This window comes from Macaca nemestrina, chromosome 17 (assembly GCF_043159975.1).
Source record: "Macaca nemestrina isolate mMacNem1 chromosome 17, mMacNem.hap1, whole genome shotgun sequence".
NCBI lineage: Eukaryota > Metazoa > Chordata > Mammalia > Primates > Cercopithecidae > Macaca > Macaca nemestrina.
In genome coordinates this window covers 68,677,464-68,698,571 of record NC_092141.1, presented here as the reverse complement: position 1 = coordinate 68,698,571, position 21,108 = coordinate 68,677,464, and the positions used below count along the sequence as shown (strand labels likewise).

The following is a 21,108-nucleotide window of genomic DNA, read 5'->3' as shown; positions in this document are numbered from 1 at the left end:
TGCAGCTGCAGTGAAGAGGGGGTCAGAGATAAGAATAATAATAATAAAGCCAGGCCAGGTGCGGGGGCTCATGCCAGTAATCCCAGCACTTTGGGAGGCCGGGGTGGATCACCTGAGGTCAGGAGTTCGAGACCAGCCTGGCTAACATGGTGAAACCCCATCTCTACTAAAAATACAAAAATTAGCCTGATGTGCTGGGCATGGTGGCTGACGCCTGTAATCCTAGCACTTTGGGAGGCTGAGGTGGGTGGATCACCTAGGTCAGGAGTTCCAGACCAGCCTGGCCAACATGGTGAAACCCTATCTCTACTAAAAATACAAAATTGGGCCAGGCGTGGTGGCTCACCTGTAATCCCAGCACTTTGGTAGGCCGAGGTGGGCGGATCACTTGAGGTCGGGAGTTCGAGACCAGCCTGACCAACAAGGAGAAACCCCGTCTCTACTAAAAATACAAAAATTAGCCAGGCATGGTGGTGCATGCCTGTAATTCCAGCTACTTGGGAGGCTGAGGCGGGAGAATCGCTTGAACCCGGGAGGTAGAGGTTGCGGTGGGCCAAGATCGTGCCATTGCACTCCAGCCTGGGCAACAAGAGCAAAACTCCATCTCAAAAGCAAAAGAAAAAAGAAAAAAAAAGCCGGGTGTGGTGGCACACTCCTGTAGTCCCAGCTACTCGGGAAGCTGTGGCAGGAGAATCACTTGAACCTGGGAGGCAGAGGCTGCAGTGAGCCAAGATCCCGCCACTGCACCCAGCCTGGGCGATAGAGCGAAACTTTGTCTCAAAAAACAAACAAAAAAACCCCCCAACTTCCTGCTCTATGTGAGGCATAACTAGGTAACTATAGATTTTTTGTTTCTTTGGCTCACTGCAACCTGCACCTCCCGGGTTCAAGCAATTCTCCTGCCTCAGCCTCCCGTGTAGCTGGGGATTACAGGTGCCCGCCACCATGGCCAGCTAATTTTTGTATTTATAGTAGAGACGGGATTTGGCCATGTTGTCCAGGCTGTGCGGCCTGAGATAATCCCACAAAGTGCTCATGATCACCACTGCCAAGGCTGCATAAGTACTGAGTGGCCGAGCTTTATACCTGAAGTTAGGACCCTGCAGTTTTGCCCCTCTCCTCTCTCTCCTTCCCCGCTCCGGGGAAAGGAAAAGTTACGGCTCCAGGTCGGGGGTTGCGGGACCTCTGTACCGCGTTCCGGGGCCTCTGTACCGCGTTCCGGGGCCTCTCCCGCGTCCGCCCGCCTCTCCCGCGTCCGCCCGCCTCTCCCGCGTCCGCCCGCCTCTCCCGCGTCCGCCCGCCTCTCCCGCGTCCGCCCGCCTCTCCCGCGTCCGCCCGCCCCGCCTCTCCCGGCCCCGCTCGCCCGCCCTCCCTCCCTCCCAACCTCCCTCCCTCCCAACCTCCCTCCCTCCCAACCTCCCTCCCTCCCAACCTCCCTCCCTCCCAACCTCCCTCCCTCCCAACCTCCCTCCCTCCCAACCTCCCTCGGCCGGCCCCGCCCGCCCGCGCGCCCGCCTGCGCGCCCAACCTCTCCCTGTCGCGCCTGCTGGGCGGACGTCCGGTCCGCGCCCCCGAGGTCCCGCCTCGCCCGCTGAGCTGGCCTGTAAGCGCCGCGGAAATTGGGCTAGAGGCGGAGGCCTGGGCCGGGTCAGAGGTGCTGGGTACGTAGCGCGCCGCGCGGGCCGGTGGGAGCCGGCCGGTGGGAGCCAGCCGGGCCCCGGGGAGGGGGCGGGCCCTGGCCGAGGCTTCTACGCGGGGCTGCCATAGCCCCGGGCGCCCCAGTTTCGCTGCCTAGTGGGGCGTAGGCGCCTCTTTGGAAAGCCTGAGTTACGATGTTTTGAGCGCATCGTGTGCGGCCAGCACTAAGGCAAGCAAGCGCTTTTATATCCATGGCCCATTGTCTTGACAGCAACCCTGCCAAGCAAGGTGTTATTTTCTGTTTTAGGGCTGAGGACGCTCAGGAAGGTTTACAGCTAGAAAGGGCTGGAGATTGTGGATTCAAACTCAGGATCAGACCAAAGACACTGCCCTTTAGAGCTTTGCGGGCCGATTAATTCTTGAATCTAGCTTCTGCCACTTCAGTTGTGTAACTTTGGGGTATCTTTCCGACCCCAAGTTTGCTCATCTGAAAAATGGGAATAAAGCTACGGTATCTGTCTCAGAGGGTGGGTGTAAAGTGCTTTGCTGTTGAGCTGAGTGATCATCCCCAATTTTCAGACCTCTCTCCTCCGCTTCCCTCTCCCCCGGGAGGCCGGACAGTTAAGGTTTTAGTGAAGACCCCAGGGACTGGGGCGGCGTGGATCTCCCGCCCACCCACTAGTAAGGGAGGCCGTCGGGCCACCCGTCTCTTCCTTCCCCAGCTCCGCAAAGGAGGTGTTGGCATCTCAGGTGTTTGCTTACAGAGTTTTCAAAGATTTTTCACTCTGTCCCTGAGTTACGGGAAAATGATTCAAACTACCCGAGTGAACTTTGACATTAAGTCTCAATTCTAAAAGTGAAGAAATGGAAGCCTTTGAATATGTTTTATGTCTAAAATGTGTTTGTTTTTGCTGGAGGGAGAGTACTCATTTTACCTAAATAAATCAAGATTGAGTTGGTGTGGCGCAGTGCTGGCATAAGCCTGTGGAAAGGGGTGAAATGCTAGAGATCTGGTGGATGGATAGAAAGTGGACAGGCGGGTTCGGGTGGTTTTTGTCTCAACAGGGCCCTAAATTCCCACCAAATCCTCTTCTGTCTGTCTTCACCAAGGTCTGAATCTGTCCCGCTGGTAAATAACCTTTACAGGGTCTCGGAGCCTCTCTTGGTGCCTGTACCTTAAGGAGAAAAGAAGAGGGCTCATAGCTGAAGGCAGGCAAGCCACGAGCTTAGCTTTGTTTTGAAAATTACCCGATGGGCCGGGCATGGTGGCTCACGCCTGCAATCCCAGCGCTTTGGGAGACAGAGGAGGGTGGATCACCTGAGGTTAGGAGTTCTAACTAAAACTCCATCTAACTAAAAATACAAAAAAATTAGCCGGACGTGGTGGTGCATGCCTGTAGGCCCAGCTACTCGGGAGGCTGAGGCAGAAGAATCACTTGAACCCAGGAGGCGGAGGTTGTAGTGAGCTGAGATCGTGCCACTGCACTCCAACCTGGGCAACAGAGCGAGACTCCGTCTCAAAAAAAAAAAAAGAGAAAGAAAAGAAAATTACCTGCTGGGAGGCCGAGCGCGGTGGCTCATGCCTGGTAATCCCAGTACTTTGGGAGGCCAAGGCAGGCAGATCACCTGAGGTCAGGAGTTTGAGACCAGCCTGGCCAACATGGTGAAACTCCGTCTCTACTAAAAATACAAAAAAATTAGCTGGGCGTGTTGGCAAGTGCCTGCAATCCCAGCTACTCAGGAGGTCGAGGCAGGAGAATTACTTGAACTCGGGAAGCAGAGGTCGCAGTGAGCCAAGATCATGCCACTGCACTCCAGCCTGGGTGACAAGAACAAGACTCTGTTTCAAAAACAAACAAAAAACGGAAAATAGAAAGAAAATTACCTGCTGGCACAGTTTTAAATTGACAGCTTTAGATTGAAACTTTCAAATTTTTATTTTGAAGGTTACAGAGGATAAAATTTCTGGTTAATTGTGAATGTTGATATTTTAAAATAAAGCTGTTAAAATCCTCATTTAAACTTGCAGGGAAGTCTACGTACCATTTGATTTGATTTCCCCTCATCTTTTGAAAAAAAAAAAAAGAACCACTTTTTATTTAACCATCGAAATTTCGAATCTTTCTTTTTTCCTTTTTTTTTTTTTTTTTCTGAGATGGGATCTTGCTGTGTTGTTCAAGCTGGAGTGCAGTGGCATTCACCAGTTACTGCAACCTTGACCTGCTGAGCTCAATCCTCCCACCTCAGCTGCCAAAGTAGCTAAGACTACAGGTGTCTGTCACCACGTATGGCTGATTATTCTTTTTATTTTTAGTAGAGACGAGGTCTTGCTATGTTGCACAGGCTGACTCCTGGTCTCAAGTGATCATCCCATCTCAGCCTCCAAAAGTGCTGGGATTAGAGGTGTGAGCCACCATGCTTGGCCCTTTTTCCTTCTTGAACTCGTATTTCCACTTTGTTTCCTCACAGAAGTTTTTTCTAATGTAATAGTTTTTGGTTTTTTTTGAGACAGGGTCTCCATCTGTCACCCAGGCTGGAGTGCAGTGGCGGGATCACAGCTCACTGCAGTCTTGACCTCTTGGGCTCAAGCAATACTCCCACCTTAGCTTCCCCAGTAGCTGGGACTGCAGTTTTCGCCACCATGCTCGGCCAATTTTTTTTTTTTTTCAAATGAAAGCAAGATTATTAGATAAGTAATGGAATAAAGAATGGCTACGCCATAGGCAGAACACCCCTGAGGGCTGCTGGCTGGCTAGTTTTATGGTTCTTTCTTTCTTTCTGAGACAGAGTCTGTCTCACTGTGTCACCAGGCTGGAGTGCAGTGGTACAGTCTTGGCTCACTGCAGCCTCTACCTCCCAGGTTCAAATGCTTCTCAAGGCTCAGCCTCCTGAGTAGCTGGGATTACAGGTGCACGCCACCACGCCTGGCTAATTTTTGTTTTGTTTTTCTTTGAGACAGAGTCTTGCTCTGTCACCCAGGCTGGAGTGCAGTGGCACAATCTTGGCTCACTACAACCTCCGCCTCCCGGGTTCAAGCAATTCTTCTGCCTCAGCCTCCCAAATAGCTGGGACTACAGGCATGCACCACCATGCCCGGCTAATTTTTGTATTTTTAGTAGAGATGGGGTTTCATCATATTGACCAGGCAGGTCTCAAACTCCCGACCTCGTGATCCGCCCGCCTTGGACTGCCAAAGTGCTGGGATTACAGGCGTGACCACCGCGCCTGGCCTAATTTTTGTATTTTTAGTAGAGATGGGCTTTCGCCATATTGGCCAGGCAGGCTGGTCTCAAACTCCTGGCCTCAAGTGATCTGCCTACATCAGCCTCCCAGAGTGCTGGGATTCCAGCTAATTTTTTTTTTTTTTTTTCAGTTTTTTTGTAGAGACAGAGTCTCACTATGTTGCCCAGGCTGGTCTTGAACTCCTGGGCTCAAGTGATCCTCCTGCCTTGACTTCCCAAAGTGCTGGGATTATATGCATGAGACACTGTGCCTGACCATGTAATAATACATTTTATGCCTGAAAGCCTTTGGTTTATCATCCTATTTCTCTGCAACAAAAATACATACAAAATTAAACTTTTTAAAAATTGTGTTATGAGTATTAAATGTTTCTTTTTGATTGAGTTGTCACAATTATAAAATACACAATTGATAAAAACAACGTAAACAAAGTTTTGAGTATTTCTCTTAATAAGCTAAGTGGGCCAGGCATGGTGGCTCATGCTTGTAATCTCAACACTTTGGGAGGCCAGGGCAGGCAGATTGCTTCAGCTCAGGTGTTTGAGACTAGCCAGGGGCCAGGTGTGGTGGCTCACACCTGTAATCCCAGCACTTTGGGAGGCCAAGGTGGGTGGATCACAAGTTTAGGAGTTCAAGACCAGCCTGACCAACATGGTGAAGCCCCGTCTCTACTAAAGATACAAAAGTTAGGCGGGTGTGGTGGCGTGTGCCTGTAATCCCAGCTACTGGGGAGGCTGAGGCAGGAGAATCATTTGAACCCGGGAGGCAGAGGTTGCAGTGAGCCGAGATCGCGCCACTGCATTCCAGCCTGGGCGACAGGGTGAGACTCCGTCTCAAAAAAAAAAAAAGAAAGAAAAATAAAGAGAGAGACTAGCCAGGGCAACACAGCAAAACCTCATCTCTACAAAAAATTTTTAAAAATTAGCTGGGCATGTTGGTGCATGCCTGTAGTCCCAGCTACTTGGGAGGCTGAAGTGGGAGAATCACCTGAGCCCAGGAGGGTTGAAACTTCACTGAGCTGTGATCACACCACTGCATTCCAGCCTAGACAATGGAGTGAGACTCTGTCTTAAAAAAAAAATAAGCTGGGTGGAGCTTTTTTAAACTCACGTGTCTATCCATGTTTATTTGTATATTTACTAGAATGAGCAGAGTGCTTTTTTTTCCTTTGGCTGTAACCATTGAAAAAGTTTCTTCATGTAAATTAAATACACAGGAGTTGAAGGCGTTTTGTTTCAGCAATATCACTCAGTTCTTTGAACACCTTCTGAATTGTGGGCTGAAAAATCACATCCGATTATTAATCTCTCAGTCCCCAGTTCTTTTAGGTCCTCCTTTAACTTTCTTGAAGGCCAAGGTTTAGAAACCACCTGACTCATGCAAGGATTTTTCCTTAGTCACCGTAGGCAGTCACTTTCTTAGCATGAATACTGACCTTTTGAATTGCCCTTTCTGGTGCCTAGGGGATTTTCACCGTTTGGGACCACACACCTCAGTATGATTTAGCATGGGTGGGTGATTATGCCTTTCTCTGAAACATGGGAGATGGGTGAGTGTGAAGGAGGAGCTGGGTAGGAGAGCCAGTGGGAATTGAGTTGGAAATTTATGACACTGAAACTCTGCCTTTGTGCCCCTTGGAAAATCTTCATGCTTCCCCTAGGTGTTCCCATTCTCCTGTGTGTAGGCCACCTGGCACTACTGTGGGCAAACATAGAGCTTCTTTTTCTTTTTCTTTTTTTTTTGAGACGGAATCTTGCTCTGTCACACAGGCTGGAATGCAATGGCACAACCTCGGCTCACTGCAACCTCTACCTCCTGGGTTCAAGCAATTCTCCTGCCTCAGCCTCCCGAGTAGCTGGGACTACAGGCACGCACCACCACACCTGGCTAATTTTTGTATTTTTGGTAGAGATAGGGTTTCACTATATTGGCCAGACTGGTCTTGAACTCCTGACCTTGTGATCCATCCTCCTCGGCCTCCCAAAATGCTGGGATTACAGGTGTGAGCCACCGCGCCGGGCCAGAACTTCCTATAACTTTCATTTCCTCACTTTGAGAAAGTGCTGCTCTTACACTCTAGTTCCTGCCTGCTGGGAAACTCAGCTTCCTAGGCATTCTCTCTCACAGTTTCCTCATCTTTTAGCTCAATATATTGTCAGTCCAGGAATGTGGAGGTGGGAAGTAATGTGGAAAGGTTTTGTGATTCTTATTTTAAAATAGTTGATGTTGCCTGGCACAGTGGCTCACGCCTGTAATCCTAGCACTTTGGGAGGCTGAGGCGAGTGGATCACTTGAGGTCAGGAGTTCAAAACCAGCCTGGCCAACATGGTGAAACCCCGTCTCTACTAAAAACACAAAACAAATTAGCCGGGTGTGGTGGCAGGTGCCTGTAATCCCAGCTACTCGGGAGGCTAAGGCAGGTAGAGGTTGAACCCAGGAGGTAGAGGTTACAGTGAGCTGAAATCGCGCCACTGCCTTCCAGCCTGGGTAACAGAGCGAGACTCCGTCTAAAAAAACAAAACAAAACAAAACAAAAGTTACTGTTGAGTTCCAGCTTGCCCATGAGCTGAATATTTTGCTGCATGGTTTATGTATTAATTCAACAAGTATCTTTTTTTTTTTTGAGACGGAGTCTTGCTCTGTTGCCCAGGCTGGAGTGCAGTGGTGCAATCTTTGCTCACTGCAGCCTCCCCTTCCTGGGTTTAAGTGATTCTCCTGCCTCAGCCTCCTGAGTAGCTGGGACTACAGGCACATGCCACACCTGGCTAATTTTTGTATTTTTAGTAGAGACAGGATTTCACTATGTTGGCCAGGCTGGTCCCAAACTCCTGACCTCAGGTGATCCGCCCGCCTCAGCCTCCCAAAGTGCTGGGATTACAGGTGTGAGCCACCGCGCCCGGCCGCTTGCCACAGCTTTTAAGTGGATTCCAGCCAGTTCCAGACAGGGGTTGGGTTCAGCGGGACAGGACCTGACAGTCTCTGATGGGGGAAGATTGGGCAGAGAGGGGAGTGAATGGGGCAGTCCTCTGGGGAAGAGCCTTGTCTGGGACTGTGGGGACATTGAGACACAGGCCTGAGGGCAGTGATCTAGAGGGGAGTGGTTGGAGATGCTGGGAGGACATAGCAGCGTCTTTCTTGAGGCTCCTGTAGGACTCTCCATGGACTTGGCTTGTAGCCACGGAGATGGGAACTGTTAGAGGGCTGTGAGCAGAGGCCTGACATGATGCGACTTGCATTTCAAAGGGTCACACTAGCTGCTTCGTTAGGAACAGACTATTGGGGAGCAAAGGTGCAGCAGGAAGTGGCTCAGAGGCTGCTGTAGGGATTCAGCAGCGAGATGGTGGCACTCATGCACCAGAGGGCTTCTGGGTGGGCTGTGCAGGTGGGAAGTAGCGCTGGCTGGGCACTGCGGGTTGGATGAAGGGTATGAGAGAGGCCAGGAGTACTCCAAGGCTTTTGGCCTATACAAGTGGAAGGAGGGAGGTGCTCTTTAGGGAAACAGTGTTATGAGAAAAACCCAGAATAGTATAGAAAAACATTCCCCCAAATCGGGAGGGAGCCGAGAGACCAAAGAATGATTCGAACGAGTCCAGCGTGGCGAGTAGGTGAGCGGATTAGGACTTAAATGCACGGCACTCCTCGGTGACAGCAGGACAGCTCTGGGCATCTGTGCCGCCTCCCATCTCCAGGCTGCCTTTAAGCTAATTTTCTGGCTCTTTGCCTCCTGTGTGTGTGATGAGACTGTTTTCTTTGCTATGTGCCCAGCTATGCCCTAGGATGTTTGGGTTCTCAGGGACACCTGCTTCTCGGCTGGGCACCATGGCCTTGGCTTACCGCCCAGTCTGCAGGGTTCAAACAGCGCACATACACCCGTAAGTAACCCATCACACTACAAATGGAGTAGACTGCAGTGGCTGTGACATGTCACACAGTGAGTTGGGGAAGATGAGGTGACTGTGACCTATGTCACCTCATTTATTCCTGACACGACCCCATGAGTAGTCATTACAAATCTTTTTTTTTTTTTTGAGACAGAGTCTCACTCTGTCACCCAGGCTGGAGTGCAGTGGCACAATCTCAGCTCACTGCAACCTCTGCCTCCCAGGTTCAAGCGCAAATCCTATTTTATACTCAAGGAAAGAGAAGCTCAGAATGCGGAAATAAATTGCCTACAGCCATACAGCTAGTTAAGGGACAGAGCTAATCCCAACCAAGGTCCCTTTGATTCTGAACCCTCTGAGAATGTGCAGTCACTGTGATCCTTTTTTTGCATACATGGCAACAAAGTAGTCCAGTCCAAACAGCCTCCCTGCCCATTCATGAAAGCTGGAGTGCCGGTTTGTGCCTGGAGAGTGCTCAAGTAGTGAAGAGAGACCTGTCCCCTCCCTGCCCTTGGTGTTGGCAAAGGGAGCAGGGAGGAGGCAGAGGGAGGCAGATGCCAGCTCCTTTCTTTGTGGCTCTCTCCAGGTAACTAGCAGCCTGGAGGAGGTGGTGGCTTAATGGGCCTAACCCATGAAGAGAACTTGGACTTGAAGGTTTAAACAACAACCTCTCACCAATAATGAAAGATTAGGAGTGGGGAAGCCGTATATAAAAATAGCACTTAATAGTTAACTGGCAAACAATTTATTTTTGCAACTACTGGTTCCTCGAGAAATAATTGGGTCCCAAGGCAGGGAATGACTCATTTTCATGAATGATTATATTGATCATTGGTGCAAAACAGATACACCCCCTTAGGAGAGCAGTTCTCTCTGGCTGGTCAGGCGGGCCCAGTGTGAAATCCTGAGAGGCGGCAAGGGGAGGAGGACAGGGGCTGCAAACCAAGGGAGCCAGGTCCTGGCCCGGCACATGCAGGAGTGGGACTGTTGAATGGGAGATGAGAAGCAACAGAATTTGCCTCCAACATAACTCCTGAGCTCTCGCAAAGGAAGAAGGTGACAGAGCGAGACCCTGTCTCAAAGAAGAGAAAAAAAAGTCATATGAACAGAAATAAAAGTCCAAAGCATGACGAGTCTAAAGGAGGGAAAGTAAATGGAGTGATGAGAGATGGCAGGGGCCTCATTTGGGTTGGGGGATTGGATGAGGCTGCTCCAGGGGATGTGACTTGCTTCAGGTCCTGGCTCAGACAATGATGTGCCTGTCACTCTTTTTCTTTCTTTTTTTTTTTTTTTTTGAAGTCAGGGTCTTGTTCTGCACCCAGGCTGGAGTGCAATGGTACAGTCATGGCTTACTGCAGCCTCCAACTCCTGGGCTCAAGCAATTCTCCCACCTCAGCCTCTCGAGTAGCTGGGACTACAGACACATGCCATCATGCCCAGCTAATTTTTTTCTTTATTTTAAGAGACAAGATCTTGCTTTGTTGCCCAGGCTGGCCTCTAACTTCTGGGCTCCAGTGATCCTCCCACCTTGGCCTCCCAAAGTGCTGTGATTGCAGGCGTGAACCACCATGCACGGCCCACCACTGCTCTTGATACCCTTACCCACTTACCACCACCACACTTACTGGTACTGTGAGTTAATATTGTTTTACCCATTCCCCCCATTCTCTCCCACCTCCCCCCACTCCTTCCCGTGCCTGGTGTCTGATTGGTTGACACAGTCAGTACAGGGTGACTGAAGAGGAGTTAGCCCTAAGGTGAGTCTGGCAGAGGGAACACCGCCATAGAGCCTTTGGGGTCAAAAAGAGCCCGCATGTTCAGGGACAGAAGGAAGATCAGTGTGACAGGCACCAGGCATGGACAGGGAGTGAATGAGGGAGTCATACAGGGCCTGGAGACCCCTGTAAAGGGCCAGGAGGAGGCGGGAGAAGGCAGTGAAGGTTTCAGATGGGAGTGACATGATCAGATGACTCCTTTAAACCATGACCCTGGCTACCTTGGGGAGAAGCCAGGCAGGGACCAGGTCATGAGGCTACTGGAGTGGTCCGGGCACAGGTGCTGGTGGCTTAGGCTAACAGAATGGGCCTAGTGGGATTAGAACTTGGCCAGACCTCCCAGAGCAGTAGAGCTTTATTTAGCCCATTAATTTTTCCCTAAGAGAAACACTGCCGGGGAGATTCTAAGACAGACCATTCTCTGAATATACTTACTCTTCTCGGGGCTACTGGGCCCAAGAAGTAAAAACTGAAAGGCAATCTGGAGACACCTGATGCAGAAGAGCCCACCATTATGGAGCACAATAGAATCTGATCGTCATTTCACAGGCCTTAGAGCTTCACTGCAGATTTGGGGCGCAGGCACCAGCTCTAACCCAAACTCCTTGCCCTTTTTTTTTGCACCCTGCTGCCTTTCACTGACATGGAGAATGAGGAAAAGAAAGGATAGGGTGTGGCTTCCCTGGGATCCGAGGCCTGCTTTTCCTTCTGGCTCCTCCTTGGCTGATGAATCCCATACCTGGGATTGGTTCCAGAATCCAGCTTCCATTTCTCCTGCACAGGGCATCGGCTCCTTCTCTGTTACTGTGGCTTGGTGTTGTCCTTCCTCTTCCAGCCAAGCCAGCTCTGTGAACAGCTTTTGGTGTTGAGGAGGAAGATTCCCAGCCACCAACAGTAATGTCATCCCTTGGTTTGCCAGGGGAGCTTTTTTTTTTTTTTTTTTTGAGATGGAGTTTCACTCTTGTTGCCCAGGCTGGAGTGCAGTGGCGCAATCTCAGCTGACCGCAACCTCCGCCTCCTGGGTTCAAGCGATTCCCCTGCCTCAGCCTCCTGAATAGCTGGGATTACAGGCGTGTGCCACCACACCTAGCTAATTTTTGTATTTTTAGTAGAGACAGGGTTTCGCCATGTTGGCCAGGCTGGTCTCAAACTCCTGGTCTCAAGTGATCCACCCACCCTGGCCTCCCAAAGTGCTGAGATTACAGGCCACTGCGCCCGGCCCCAGGGGAGCATTTATTGACCGCTCCCAGGAGAGCTCTGAACCACTGAAGAGGAGGAAGAAGTCACCAGTGTGACTCCCAGCCTCCCCGGGGAGCCGCGCCGTTCTTGGTGCTGAAAGTCCAGCCCCTCTCACTCACAAGTGTGGGGACTGAGGCTCAGAGGAAGGAAGGCACCCGGGGCTCACCTGTTTCTTGTATGGAGTCCTTACCACCCTGGGCCAGGCTGGAGAGAAGACTTCCTGCAGTGACAGAATTCAGAGACGAGGACCCAGGACTTTCCACTTCCAGTCCACAGCCTTTCATTTTAGCTGTGGTTCTAGGCCTAACTGATTCAGATTCAGTGGGCTGGGGTAGATGGAACCTGGGTGTCTGTATCTTTTGTAAGTTTCACATTAAATTCAGATTATAGCCAGGTTTAGCACTTGCTGTGAGGAATGTACTGCCTCTGTGTAAGCGGCAGTGGAATGTGGGAAGCCAGATCGGATTCTGTAGAATGATGACTTGACCAGAGCAGGAAGAGGGTCATGAACACAGGTGATCAAAGGTGGTCGTTTGTTCATGTGGGCTTGACAAGGGAGCTGCCGGCAGGTCTAGGTGGGACTTGGAGGCCGCTGGGTACCTAAGCCTCCATTTCCTCCTTGCTGAGCTTTGGGAGGACCGTGGGCTGCAGCTTCCTCCCTGGCAGATCCCAGCAGATCTGTGCGCAGCCAAGTGAGTGGGAAGGCACTCATACAGCAGGCCCAGGGCCAGCACCACGTGACCATTCCTGCTCACCTGTCAGCGCTCTGTTCTTAGATGTTTTCATCTGGTACTATCTAGCGCTCCAGTTTTCCCAAGGGGCAAGACTTTTATTTTCCTCTGGTTATCCAAGAGGTCCCTGGCACCGTTCCTGCAGAGCACAGAGGAGCTCGGTGGATGGTTAGTGAAGGAATGAGCTACAGAGGGGCTCGTTGGACAGGAACAGCTGTTACTTGTCGAGGCCCTTGAAGTTGGGGACCCGGAGCCTCCCGGGGCGTGTGCTCCTTCATCCCCTTGGCCTTCCTGACGGAGGCCAAACAGCTGTTGGTCTGTTTCCACAGATGCTCGGTCAAGGCACTGAGAAGGGAAGATACTCATTAGGTAACCCAGGAGGCTGGAATTTACATCTGTGCTCTGGCCATTGTCCACACATCCCCTCACCCCCCATTCTGCAGGAAGAAAACAGTATGATAATCAAGAAATTATTTATCTTTGGCTCTGAATTGATTTGCCTACAAACAGATTCATCTTCCTTACTTTGTCTCATTAGTCTAAAGGTAAATTAATTTTTCATTCCTTGAGTACTTTAAAGGCAGGGGTCTAGACTAGGGGTTAGGAGCCCTGAATTCCATCCAGCCTTTGCTAATAGCTGTTGGTGGGAAGTTCCCTCCCTTCTCTGGTCCTCAGTCTCCACTGCTGTAAAAGAAGAGTTAGAATTTATCCTGAGCCCTGTTACACATCAGAACTGCCTGGGCAGACGGATCACCTGAGGTCAGGAGTTCGAGCCAGCCAGGCCAACATGGTGAAACCTCGTCTCTATTAAAAATACAAAAAAGTCAGCCAGGCATAGTGGCGCATGCCTGTAATCCTAGCTACTCGGGAGGCTGAGGCAGGACAATCTCTTGAACCCAAGAGGCAGAGGTTGCAGTGAGCCCAGATTGCACCGCCAGTCTGGGGACCAGAGAGAGACTCTTGTCTCAAGAAAAGAAAAAAAAAAGAACTGTCCAGGCAGCTCCATCCCCAGAGATTCAGATTTAATAGGTATCAGGAGGGACCTGGGCATCTGTGTACAGGGGGATGGATGGTCTTCCAGCTCCTTCAGCTGAACCTGGCAAGGTTGGATGACCTAGTAACTGTCGCTTGCTTGCAGAGACGAGAGATCAGGGCCCTGTGGAAACCTGGCCCTTGCCTGTTCGCTAGTCCTGGCCTAGTCTGAAGTCCCATTCCCATTCCTCCAGACTGGGCTTTGGTGGAGAGAAACAGACTGTCATTACTTTAGGGACAATAGTACGGTGCGAATTAAAAAAGCTTTTGCGGGCTGGGCACGGTGGCTCACGCCTGTAATCCCAGCACTTTGGGAGGCCGAGGCGGGCGGATCACAAGGTCAGGAGATCAAGACCATCCTGGCTAACCCGGTGAAACCCTGTCTCTACTAAAAATACAAAAAAAATTGCCGAGCATGGTGGCGGTGCCTGTAGTCCCAGTTAGGAGGTTGAGGCAGGAGAATGGTGTGAACCTGGGAGGCGGAGCTTACAATGAACTGAGATTGCGCCGCTGTGCTCCAAGCTGGGCAACAGAGCAAGACTCCATCTCAAAAAAAAAAAAAAAAGGCTCTTGAGGCTGGATGTGGTGGTTCACGCTTGTAATCCCAGTACTTTGGGAGGCTGAGGTGGGTGGATCACCTGAGGTCAGGAGTTCGAGACCAGCCATGGCCAACATGGTGAAACCCCATCTCTACTAAAAATAGAAAAACTAACTGGGCATGGTGGCAGCTGCCTGTAATCCCAACTACTTGGGAGTCTGAGGCAGGAGAATCGCTTGTACCCGGGAGGCAGAGGTTGCAGTGAGCTGAGATGCACCATTGCACTCCGTGGGCAACAGCAAGAGTGAAATTCCATCTCAAAAAAAAAAAAAGTTCTTTCTAGATTTTCTATTTGAAAACTTCAGCTGAGTGGCTGACATTTTGTTTGTTTGTTTTGTTTGTTTGTTTTTACAACTGAACCCTGTCCTTTTTGTGACCCGGAAGGAGATCACCAGCCTCAGAGAGATTGAGGAGAAATTATTGTTTTTTGTTTTTTGTTTTTTTTTTTTTTGAGACGGAGTCTCGCTGTGTCTCCCAGGCTGGAGTGCAGTGGCGTGATCTCGGCTCACTGCAAGCTCCGCCTCCCGGGTTCACGCCATTCTTCCGCCTCAGCCTCCCAAGTAGCTGAGACTACAGGCGCCCGCCACCACGCCCGGCTAGTTTTTTGTATTTTTAGTAGAGACGGGGTTTCACCATGTTAGCCAGGATAGTCTCGATCTCCTGACCTCGTGATCCACCCGCCTCGGCCTCCCAAAGTGCTGGGATTACAGGCTTGAGCCACCGCGCCCGGCGAAATTATTGTTTTTAATAGAGAGAGCCTTGCTATGTTGCCCAGGCTGGCCTCGAACTCCTGGTCTCAAGCAATCCTCCTGCCTCAGCCTCCCAAAGCACTGGGATTACAGGCGTGAGCACCGTGCGTGGCCTAGAAATGATTGTTAAATAGTTGAATAATGTAGCTAGGTCTGTCCATTTGGATGATGACTCCGTGGTGGATAGTTTCCTCTTTCCACTTCTGGCTTTCCGGGGTGAGAATGAGCAGTGGCAGATTTCAATTTCTAGGTTGGTCCCCTGCTGCCCCAAGCCAAGCACCAACTCAGCCACATCCAAGCAGCTGCCTCCCCTGTCATTTGGTGCGTCCTCACGGGAGGCAAACTCATTTCAGTGTAAGCTCAAGCAAAGTGTAATTAGGACAGTAAGTCTGCTGCTTAACAGCAACAAAAAAAGTCCTATGACAGATTTCACAGTCCTGGAGAAGTGATTTGAGGCTGAAGGAAGGGTGGGAGAGACCTGCCCTTTGATTTAATTGCTTCCAGCCTGGGAACAAAGTCCACAACATGGTAACCTCATTTACTCCAGAAAATGCACCATGACTTTTTAAAAGTCTACGGTGTGATAGTCTGAGGTTGGAGGAATAGGGACATGATTTCATGAAAGTCTTTTTTTTTTTTTTTCTTTCTATGCCTTGCAATGGAACTGTAACTCCTACTTTTCACCCTGTATCACTATCCTCACTTCCATTTTTGGAACATTTAGCATTTATCAAGCAACATTCCATGGACTGCAGATGCATTTTCTTTTTCTTTTTTTTTTCTCTGAGACAGAGTCTCGCTCTGTCACCCAGGCTGGAGTGCAGGGGCGTGATCTCGGCTCACTGCACCCTCCACCTCCCAGGTTCAAGCGATTCTCGTGCCTCAGGCTCTTGAGTAACTGGGATTACAGGCGCCCGCTACCATGCCCAGCTAATTTTTGTATTTTTAGTAGAGATGGGGTTTCACCATGTTGGCCAGGCTGGTCTTGAACTCCTGACCTCAGGTGATCCACCCACTGTGGCCTCCCGAAGTGCTGAGATTACAGGCGTGAGCCACCGTGCTCGGCCTGCATATGCATTTTCTCATTCAGTCTGCACAACAACCCTATGAGGCAGTCTTTATTTTTTTTGAGATAGAGTCTCTGTCACCCAGGCTGGAGCGCAGGGGAGTGATGTCGGCTCACTGCAACCTCCACCTCCCAGGTTCAAGCGATTCTCCTGCCTCAGCCTCCCAAGTAGCTGGGATTTCAGGTGCGTGCCACCACAGTCAGCTAATTTTTGTATTTTTAGTAGAGATGGGGTTTCGCCATGTTGGCCAGGCTGGTCTCAGACTCCTGACCTCAGGTAATCTGCCCGTGTTGGCCTCCCAAAGTGCTGGGATTATAGACTTGAGCTACCACTCCGAGCCTTTTTTTTTTTTTTTTGACAGAGTCTCGCTCTGTCACCCAGGCTTGAGTGCAAGGACGAGATCTCCGCTTACTGCAACCTCTGCCTCCTGGGTTCAAGCAGTTCTCCTGCCTCAGCCTCTCGAGTAGCTGGGATTACAGGCACCTGCCACCACACCCAGCTAATTTTTCTATGTTTAGTAGAAATGAGGTTTCACCACGTTACCCAGGCTGGTCTCAAACTCCTGAGCTCAAGCGATCGCCCATCTCGGCCTCCCAAAGTGTTGGGATTACAGGCTTGAGCCACTGTGCCTGGTTTTTTTTCTATCTTTCTTTTTTTTTTTTTTTTGAGACGGAGTCTTGCTCTGTTGCCCAGGCTGGAGTGCAATGGCATGATCTCAGCTTACTGCAACCTCCACCTCCTGGGTTCGAGCGATTCTCCTGTGTCAGCCTCCCGGGCAGCTGGGACTACAGGCGCGTGCCACCATGCCCGGTTAACTTTTTGTATTTTTAGTAGAGACAGGATTTCACCATGTTAGCCAGGATGGTCTCCATCTCCTGACCTCGTGATCTGCCTGCCTCGGCCTCCTGAAGTGCTGGGATTACAGGCGTGAGCCACCGCGCCCAGCCAAGGCAGTCTTATGATCCATAAAACCTCATTTTATGGATGAGAAAACTAAGGTTCAGGGAGGCAAGCGGCTTGCCTGGGGTTGCAGCACATGTGAGTGGAGGAGCTGGGTGTGAAGAAGCCATGCCCCAACCTTTGTGCTTTGCTGCTGCTTCTTGGTTTGAGGGAGCCACAAACCACGACGCCAGCTCAAAGTCACACCCCCAGCATCGCCCAGCCTCCAGGCCTTTCCCTCACATTCCTTCTTGGCAAGACTGGTACTTTTCTAAACCTCAGTCTTAGTGGCTGCTGAGCCACTACTTGCGGCTCAGTTCCCCATCTGGGCCACTTATTGGTTGAAGAAGAGGATTGTGCGTCTCCATCTAGACCAGCCACCCAGGCAGTCCTTGTGCTGGCATTGAAGGGGAAGTGATCCATGGGACCTTCTGTGGGGAGGAGGCTTTGGAGCAAAAGAGGGCCCAAGCACCTGGACTCTTTTGTGGTCTCTCCTGCAACTTCCGTGGATGGCTGCAGGCAGGCCATTTCTTCCCTTTAAGCCTCAGTCTCGTAGACTAGAAAGTAAAGGTCAAGGGGACCTGTGGGTATCTGAAGAGTGCCATGGGTCCATCGCAGAGAGAGACAGGTGTCTCCTTCCTCTAGGAAGTTGGCCTCCAACGAGTTCCTGCCTTGTCCAGAAAGCATGCTGCCTAACAGCATCCGAACTTGCCCTGCCTGTTCAGCATTTTGATTGCTGAATTGATACTGTTCGTTTGCCTTTTTTTTTTTTTTTTTTTTTTTTTTTTTGAGAAGGAATCTGGCTCTGTCACCCAGGCTGGAGTGCAGTGGCAGGAACTCAACTTACTGCAACTTCCACCTCCGAGGTTCAAGCGATCCTCTTGCCTCAGCCTTCTGAGTAACTAGAATTCTAGGTGCACGCCACCACACCCAGCTAAGTTTTGTATTTTTGTATTTTTTGGTTTTTTTGAGGCGGAGTCTCGCTCAGTCGCCCAGGCTGGAGTGCAGTGGCTCAATCTCAGCTCACTGCAAGCTCCGCCTCCTGGGTTCACACCATTCTCCTAACTCAGCCTCCCAAGTAGCTGGGACTACAGGTGCCTGCCACTATGCCCAGCTAATTTATTAATAAAAATAATTTTTTTTGAGACAGAGTCTCGCTCTGTTGCCCAGTCTGGAGTGCAGTGGCCCGATCTCAGCTCACTGCAAGCTCTGCCTCCTGGGTTTATGCCATTCTCCTGCCTCAGCCTCCCGAGTAACTGGGACTACAGGCGCCCGCCACCTCGCCCGGCCAGTTTTTTGTGTTTTTTAGTAGAGACCGGGTTTCACCATGTTAGCCAGGATGGTCTTGATCTCCTGACCTCGTGATCCACCCGTCTCAGCCTCCCAAAGTGCTGGGATTACAGGCTTGAGCTGCCGCGCCAGGCCGCTAATTTTTTTTGTAAATTTTTGTATTTTTAGTAGAGATGGAGTTTCACCATGTTGGCCAGGCTGGTCTCAAACTCCTGACCTCAGGTGATCCACCCACCTCGGCCTCCCAAAGTGCTGGGATTTGCCTTCTTTGTGAGTGTTTTAAAAGAATACTGGAGACCTTTCCTGGAGAGTTTCTCCTCTCCAGATGGCTCCAGAGCACCCCACGCTCAGGACATGTCCCTGCCCAGCCAAGCTATCTCCTTTTACTTCCTTTGCCTCCTCTCTCCCAATTATTGGCCCAAACTGATCAGGGCCTCTGGCCTCTCCCAGGCAGGTTCTTCTGGCACTCCTCTGGTGGACTGCCCCCATCGGCCACGCTTGCCCTGCTCTCCAGTGATTCTGTGGCTCCTGGCTCCATAGTCTCGCGGACAGCTATCTTTCCTGGGAAGATGTTCCTGGTGGGCCTGACAGGGGGCATTGCCTCAGGCAAGAGCTCAGTGATCCAGGTGTTCCAGCAGCTGGGCTGTGCAGTGATTGACGTGGACGTCATGGCCCGGCATGGTGAGTTGGAGGGGCAGGTTGGGGGTCCATGCACAGCAGCTCCCCGTGCTTCCAGCCTTCTGCCACACCTCCCTTTTTATAAGTCTCAGAGGAGGGGAAGGCTCCTGTCGACCCTGGTCTGACTTCTGTCCCTGCCCCATGTTTGCCATCTCTGCTCTTCTATTTACTTTTCCCTTTTTAGAAACCCCCCAGCTTTGCCCCATTCCCAGCACAAGGGATCGTGTACACTCTGCTCTTCCTTCACTGCTTTCTCTCCCCTCATTTTGCTTTTGCTCCACCTGAAAGAAGCACCCAAGTTCCCCTATCATTTTGCCCCTGGTCACTGAGGTCCTCTGGCTGGCCCTGAGGCTCCAGGGAGTGACCCAGCTTTTTCCTCCTGCCACAGTTGTGCAGCCAGGATACCCTGCCCACCGGCGCATCGTAGAGGCCTTCGGCACTGAGGTCTTGCTGGAGAACGGCGACATAAATCGCAAGGTCCTGGGGGATCTGATCTTTAACCAACCTGACCGGCGGCAGCTGCTCAACGCCATCACCCACCCTGAGATCCGCAAGGAGATGATGAAGGAGACCTTCAAGTACTTCCTCCGGGGTGAGTGCCGGGGCCTGGGGCAGGGTTGGGGGCAACACCCTCTCCTTCCAGGGCCAGGGCCCTTCTCCTCTGCAGAAAGTTTGGCCAGGGTAGGGGAGCTGGTTATCCCAGCTGATGAGTTCATACTGCTTACTGGCACCCCCTCCACGCAGAGCCCCGTGCCAGCCCCAGAGGAAAGAAGCACGTGCCCTCAGCTCTTAAGGAGGCTGACAGTTTAAAGAGAAGAGACACATGAGGCTTTCGAGCCATGAGCCCAGGAAGTAAGTTGGTTTTTCCAGTAGGGATGGGAGTAATAAGAGCTGGTGAATAATGGAGCCATAGATCTGAGTTCAAATCCCAACCCTGACAGTTTCTAGCTGTGTGACCTCATTGAGTGATCTAGCCCTCAGCTCACTTTTTCATCTGTGCAGCGGGGATAATAATCTAACATGAGGCTGGGCACAGTGGCTCATGCCTGTAATCCCAGCACTTTGGGAGGCTGAGGTAGGCAGATCACTTGCAGTCAGGAGTTCAAGACCAGCCTGGCCAATGTGGTGAAACCCTGTCTCTACTAAAAATACAAAAATTAGCTGGGCATGGTGGTGTGCACCTGTAATCCCAGCTACTTGGGAGGTTGAGGCAGGAGAATCGCTTTAACCTGAGAGGTGGAGGTTGCAGTGAACCGAGATTGCACCCTGTACTCAGACTGTCTGGGCAACAGAGCAAGACTCCATCTCAAAAAAAGAAAAGAAAAGAAAAAGAAAAATTCCAACGTGAGCATGTTAGGAAGACTGAGGGTCCAGGTCAGTGACTGTCAGTTATCACACATGTAAACTGCAGTCAGGGGCAGGTTTGGGTCTGGCTGAGCCATCTGGGAAAGCAAGTTTGTAGACTGCAAATTGGGGAGGGACCAAGATGGCCAGGGTGGGTGGGGAAAGGGTGCTGTGTGGGGACTATCCTCTGCAGCTTGGGCTCCATAGAGAGTTAGGTGCAGGTGTGGGGACAGCCAGGCAGTGCCCAGATGGAAAAGAGGGGAGTATTTGAAAAGGAGGGGCCTGGGGCCAGTTGGCAAGAACCTTCTTCCAAGCTATATGCCACGGTTCAAGCCCTGTTCTTTTTTATTTTATTTTATTTTATTTTTAGAGATGAGGTCTCACTATGCTGGCCAGAGTGGTCTCAAACTCCTGACCTCAAGCAATCCTCCCACCTTGTCCTCCCAAAGTGCTGGGATTACAGGCATGAGCCACAGCACCTGGCCTAAGCCGTGTTCTTCAGGACAGCATTGCACAGGGGTGGCCTGATGCTTACTTTCCAGGATGAGGTCAATCACCAGGAGAAGTGGGAGGGAGGATAGAGGGTGGTGGCTTGGAAACTGGCAAAAGGCTGGCCTAGGGCTGCTGGAGATTTGCCTGCCAGCCTTTGGCACATGTGGCCTCCAGCCTGGTCCTCCGAGTTGAAGGCCTGGCTGCCTGTCTCCCCACTCTCAGTCATTACACTGAGACTTTACTTCCACAAGAGTATGGGGGAGGGTTTTTTTTTTTATTTTTATTTTTTGAGATGGAGTCTCACTCTGTCACCCAGGCTGGAGTGCAGTGGCACGATCTCGGCTCACTGCAACCTCCCTTCCCAGGTTCAAGCGATTCTTCTGCCCCCAGCCTCCCGAGTGGCTGGGACTAC

General features: G+C 51.1%; 1 protein-coding gene across 7 annotated transcripts in view; it reads left to right on the top strand.

The window, feature by feature from the left end:
- Positions 1-21,108, top strand: part of LOC105468836 (dephospho-CoA kinase domain containing) — a 60,348-nt gene that overhangs the window by 2,666 nt on the left and 36,574 nt on the right. For 3 of the 7 annotated variants that reach the window (XM_071083293.1, XM_011719249.3, XM_071083292.1), the window contains exons 2-3: positions 18,633-18,863; positions 19,249-19,452. In XM_071083293.1, coding sequence (XP_070939394.1) covers positions 18,752-18,863; positions 19,249-19,452 — 316 coding nt within the window. In that variant the 5' untranslated portion in view covers positions 18,633-18,751. Of the gene's footprint in view, positions 1-1,508; positions 1,662-1,731; positions 1,868-18,632; positions 18,864-19,248; positions 19,453-21,108 lie in introns of those variants that run through there. The other 4 variants (XM_011719252.3, XM_011719260.2, XM_071083291.1 and 1 more) reach the window with 4 other exon arrangements.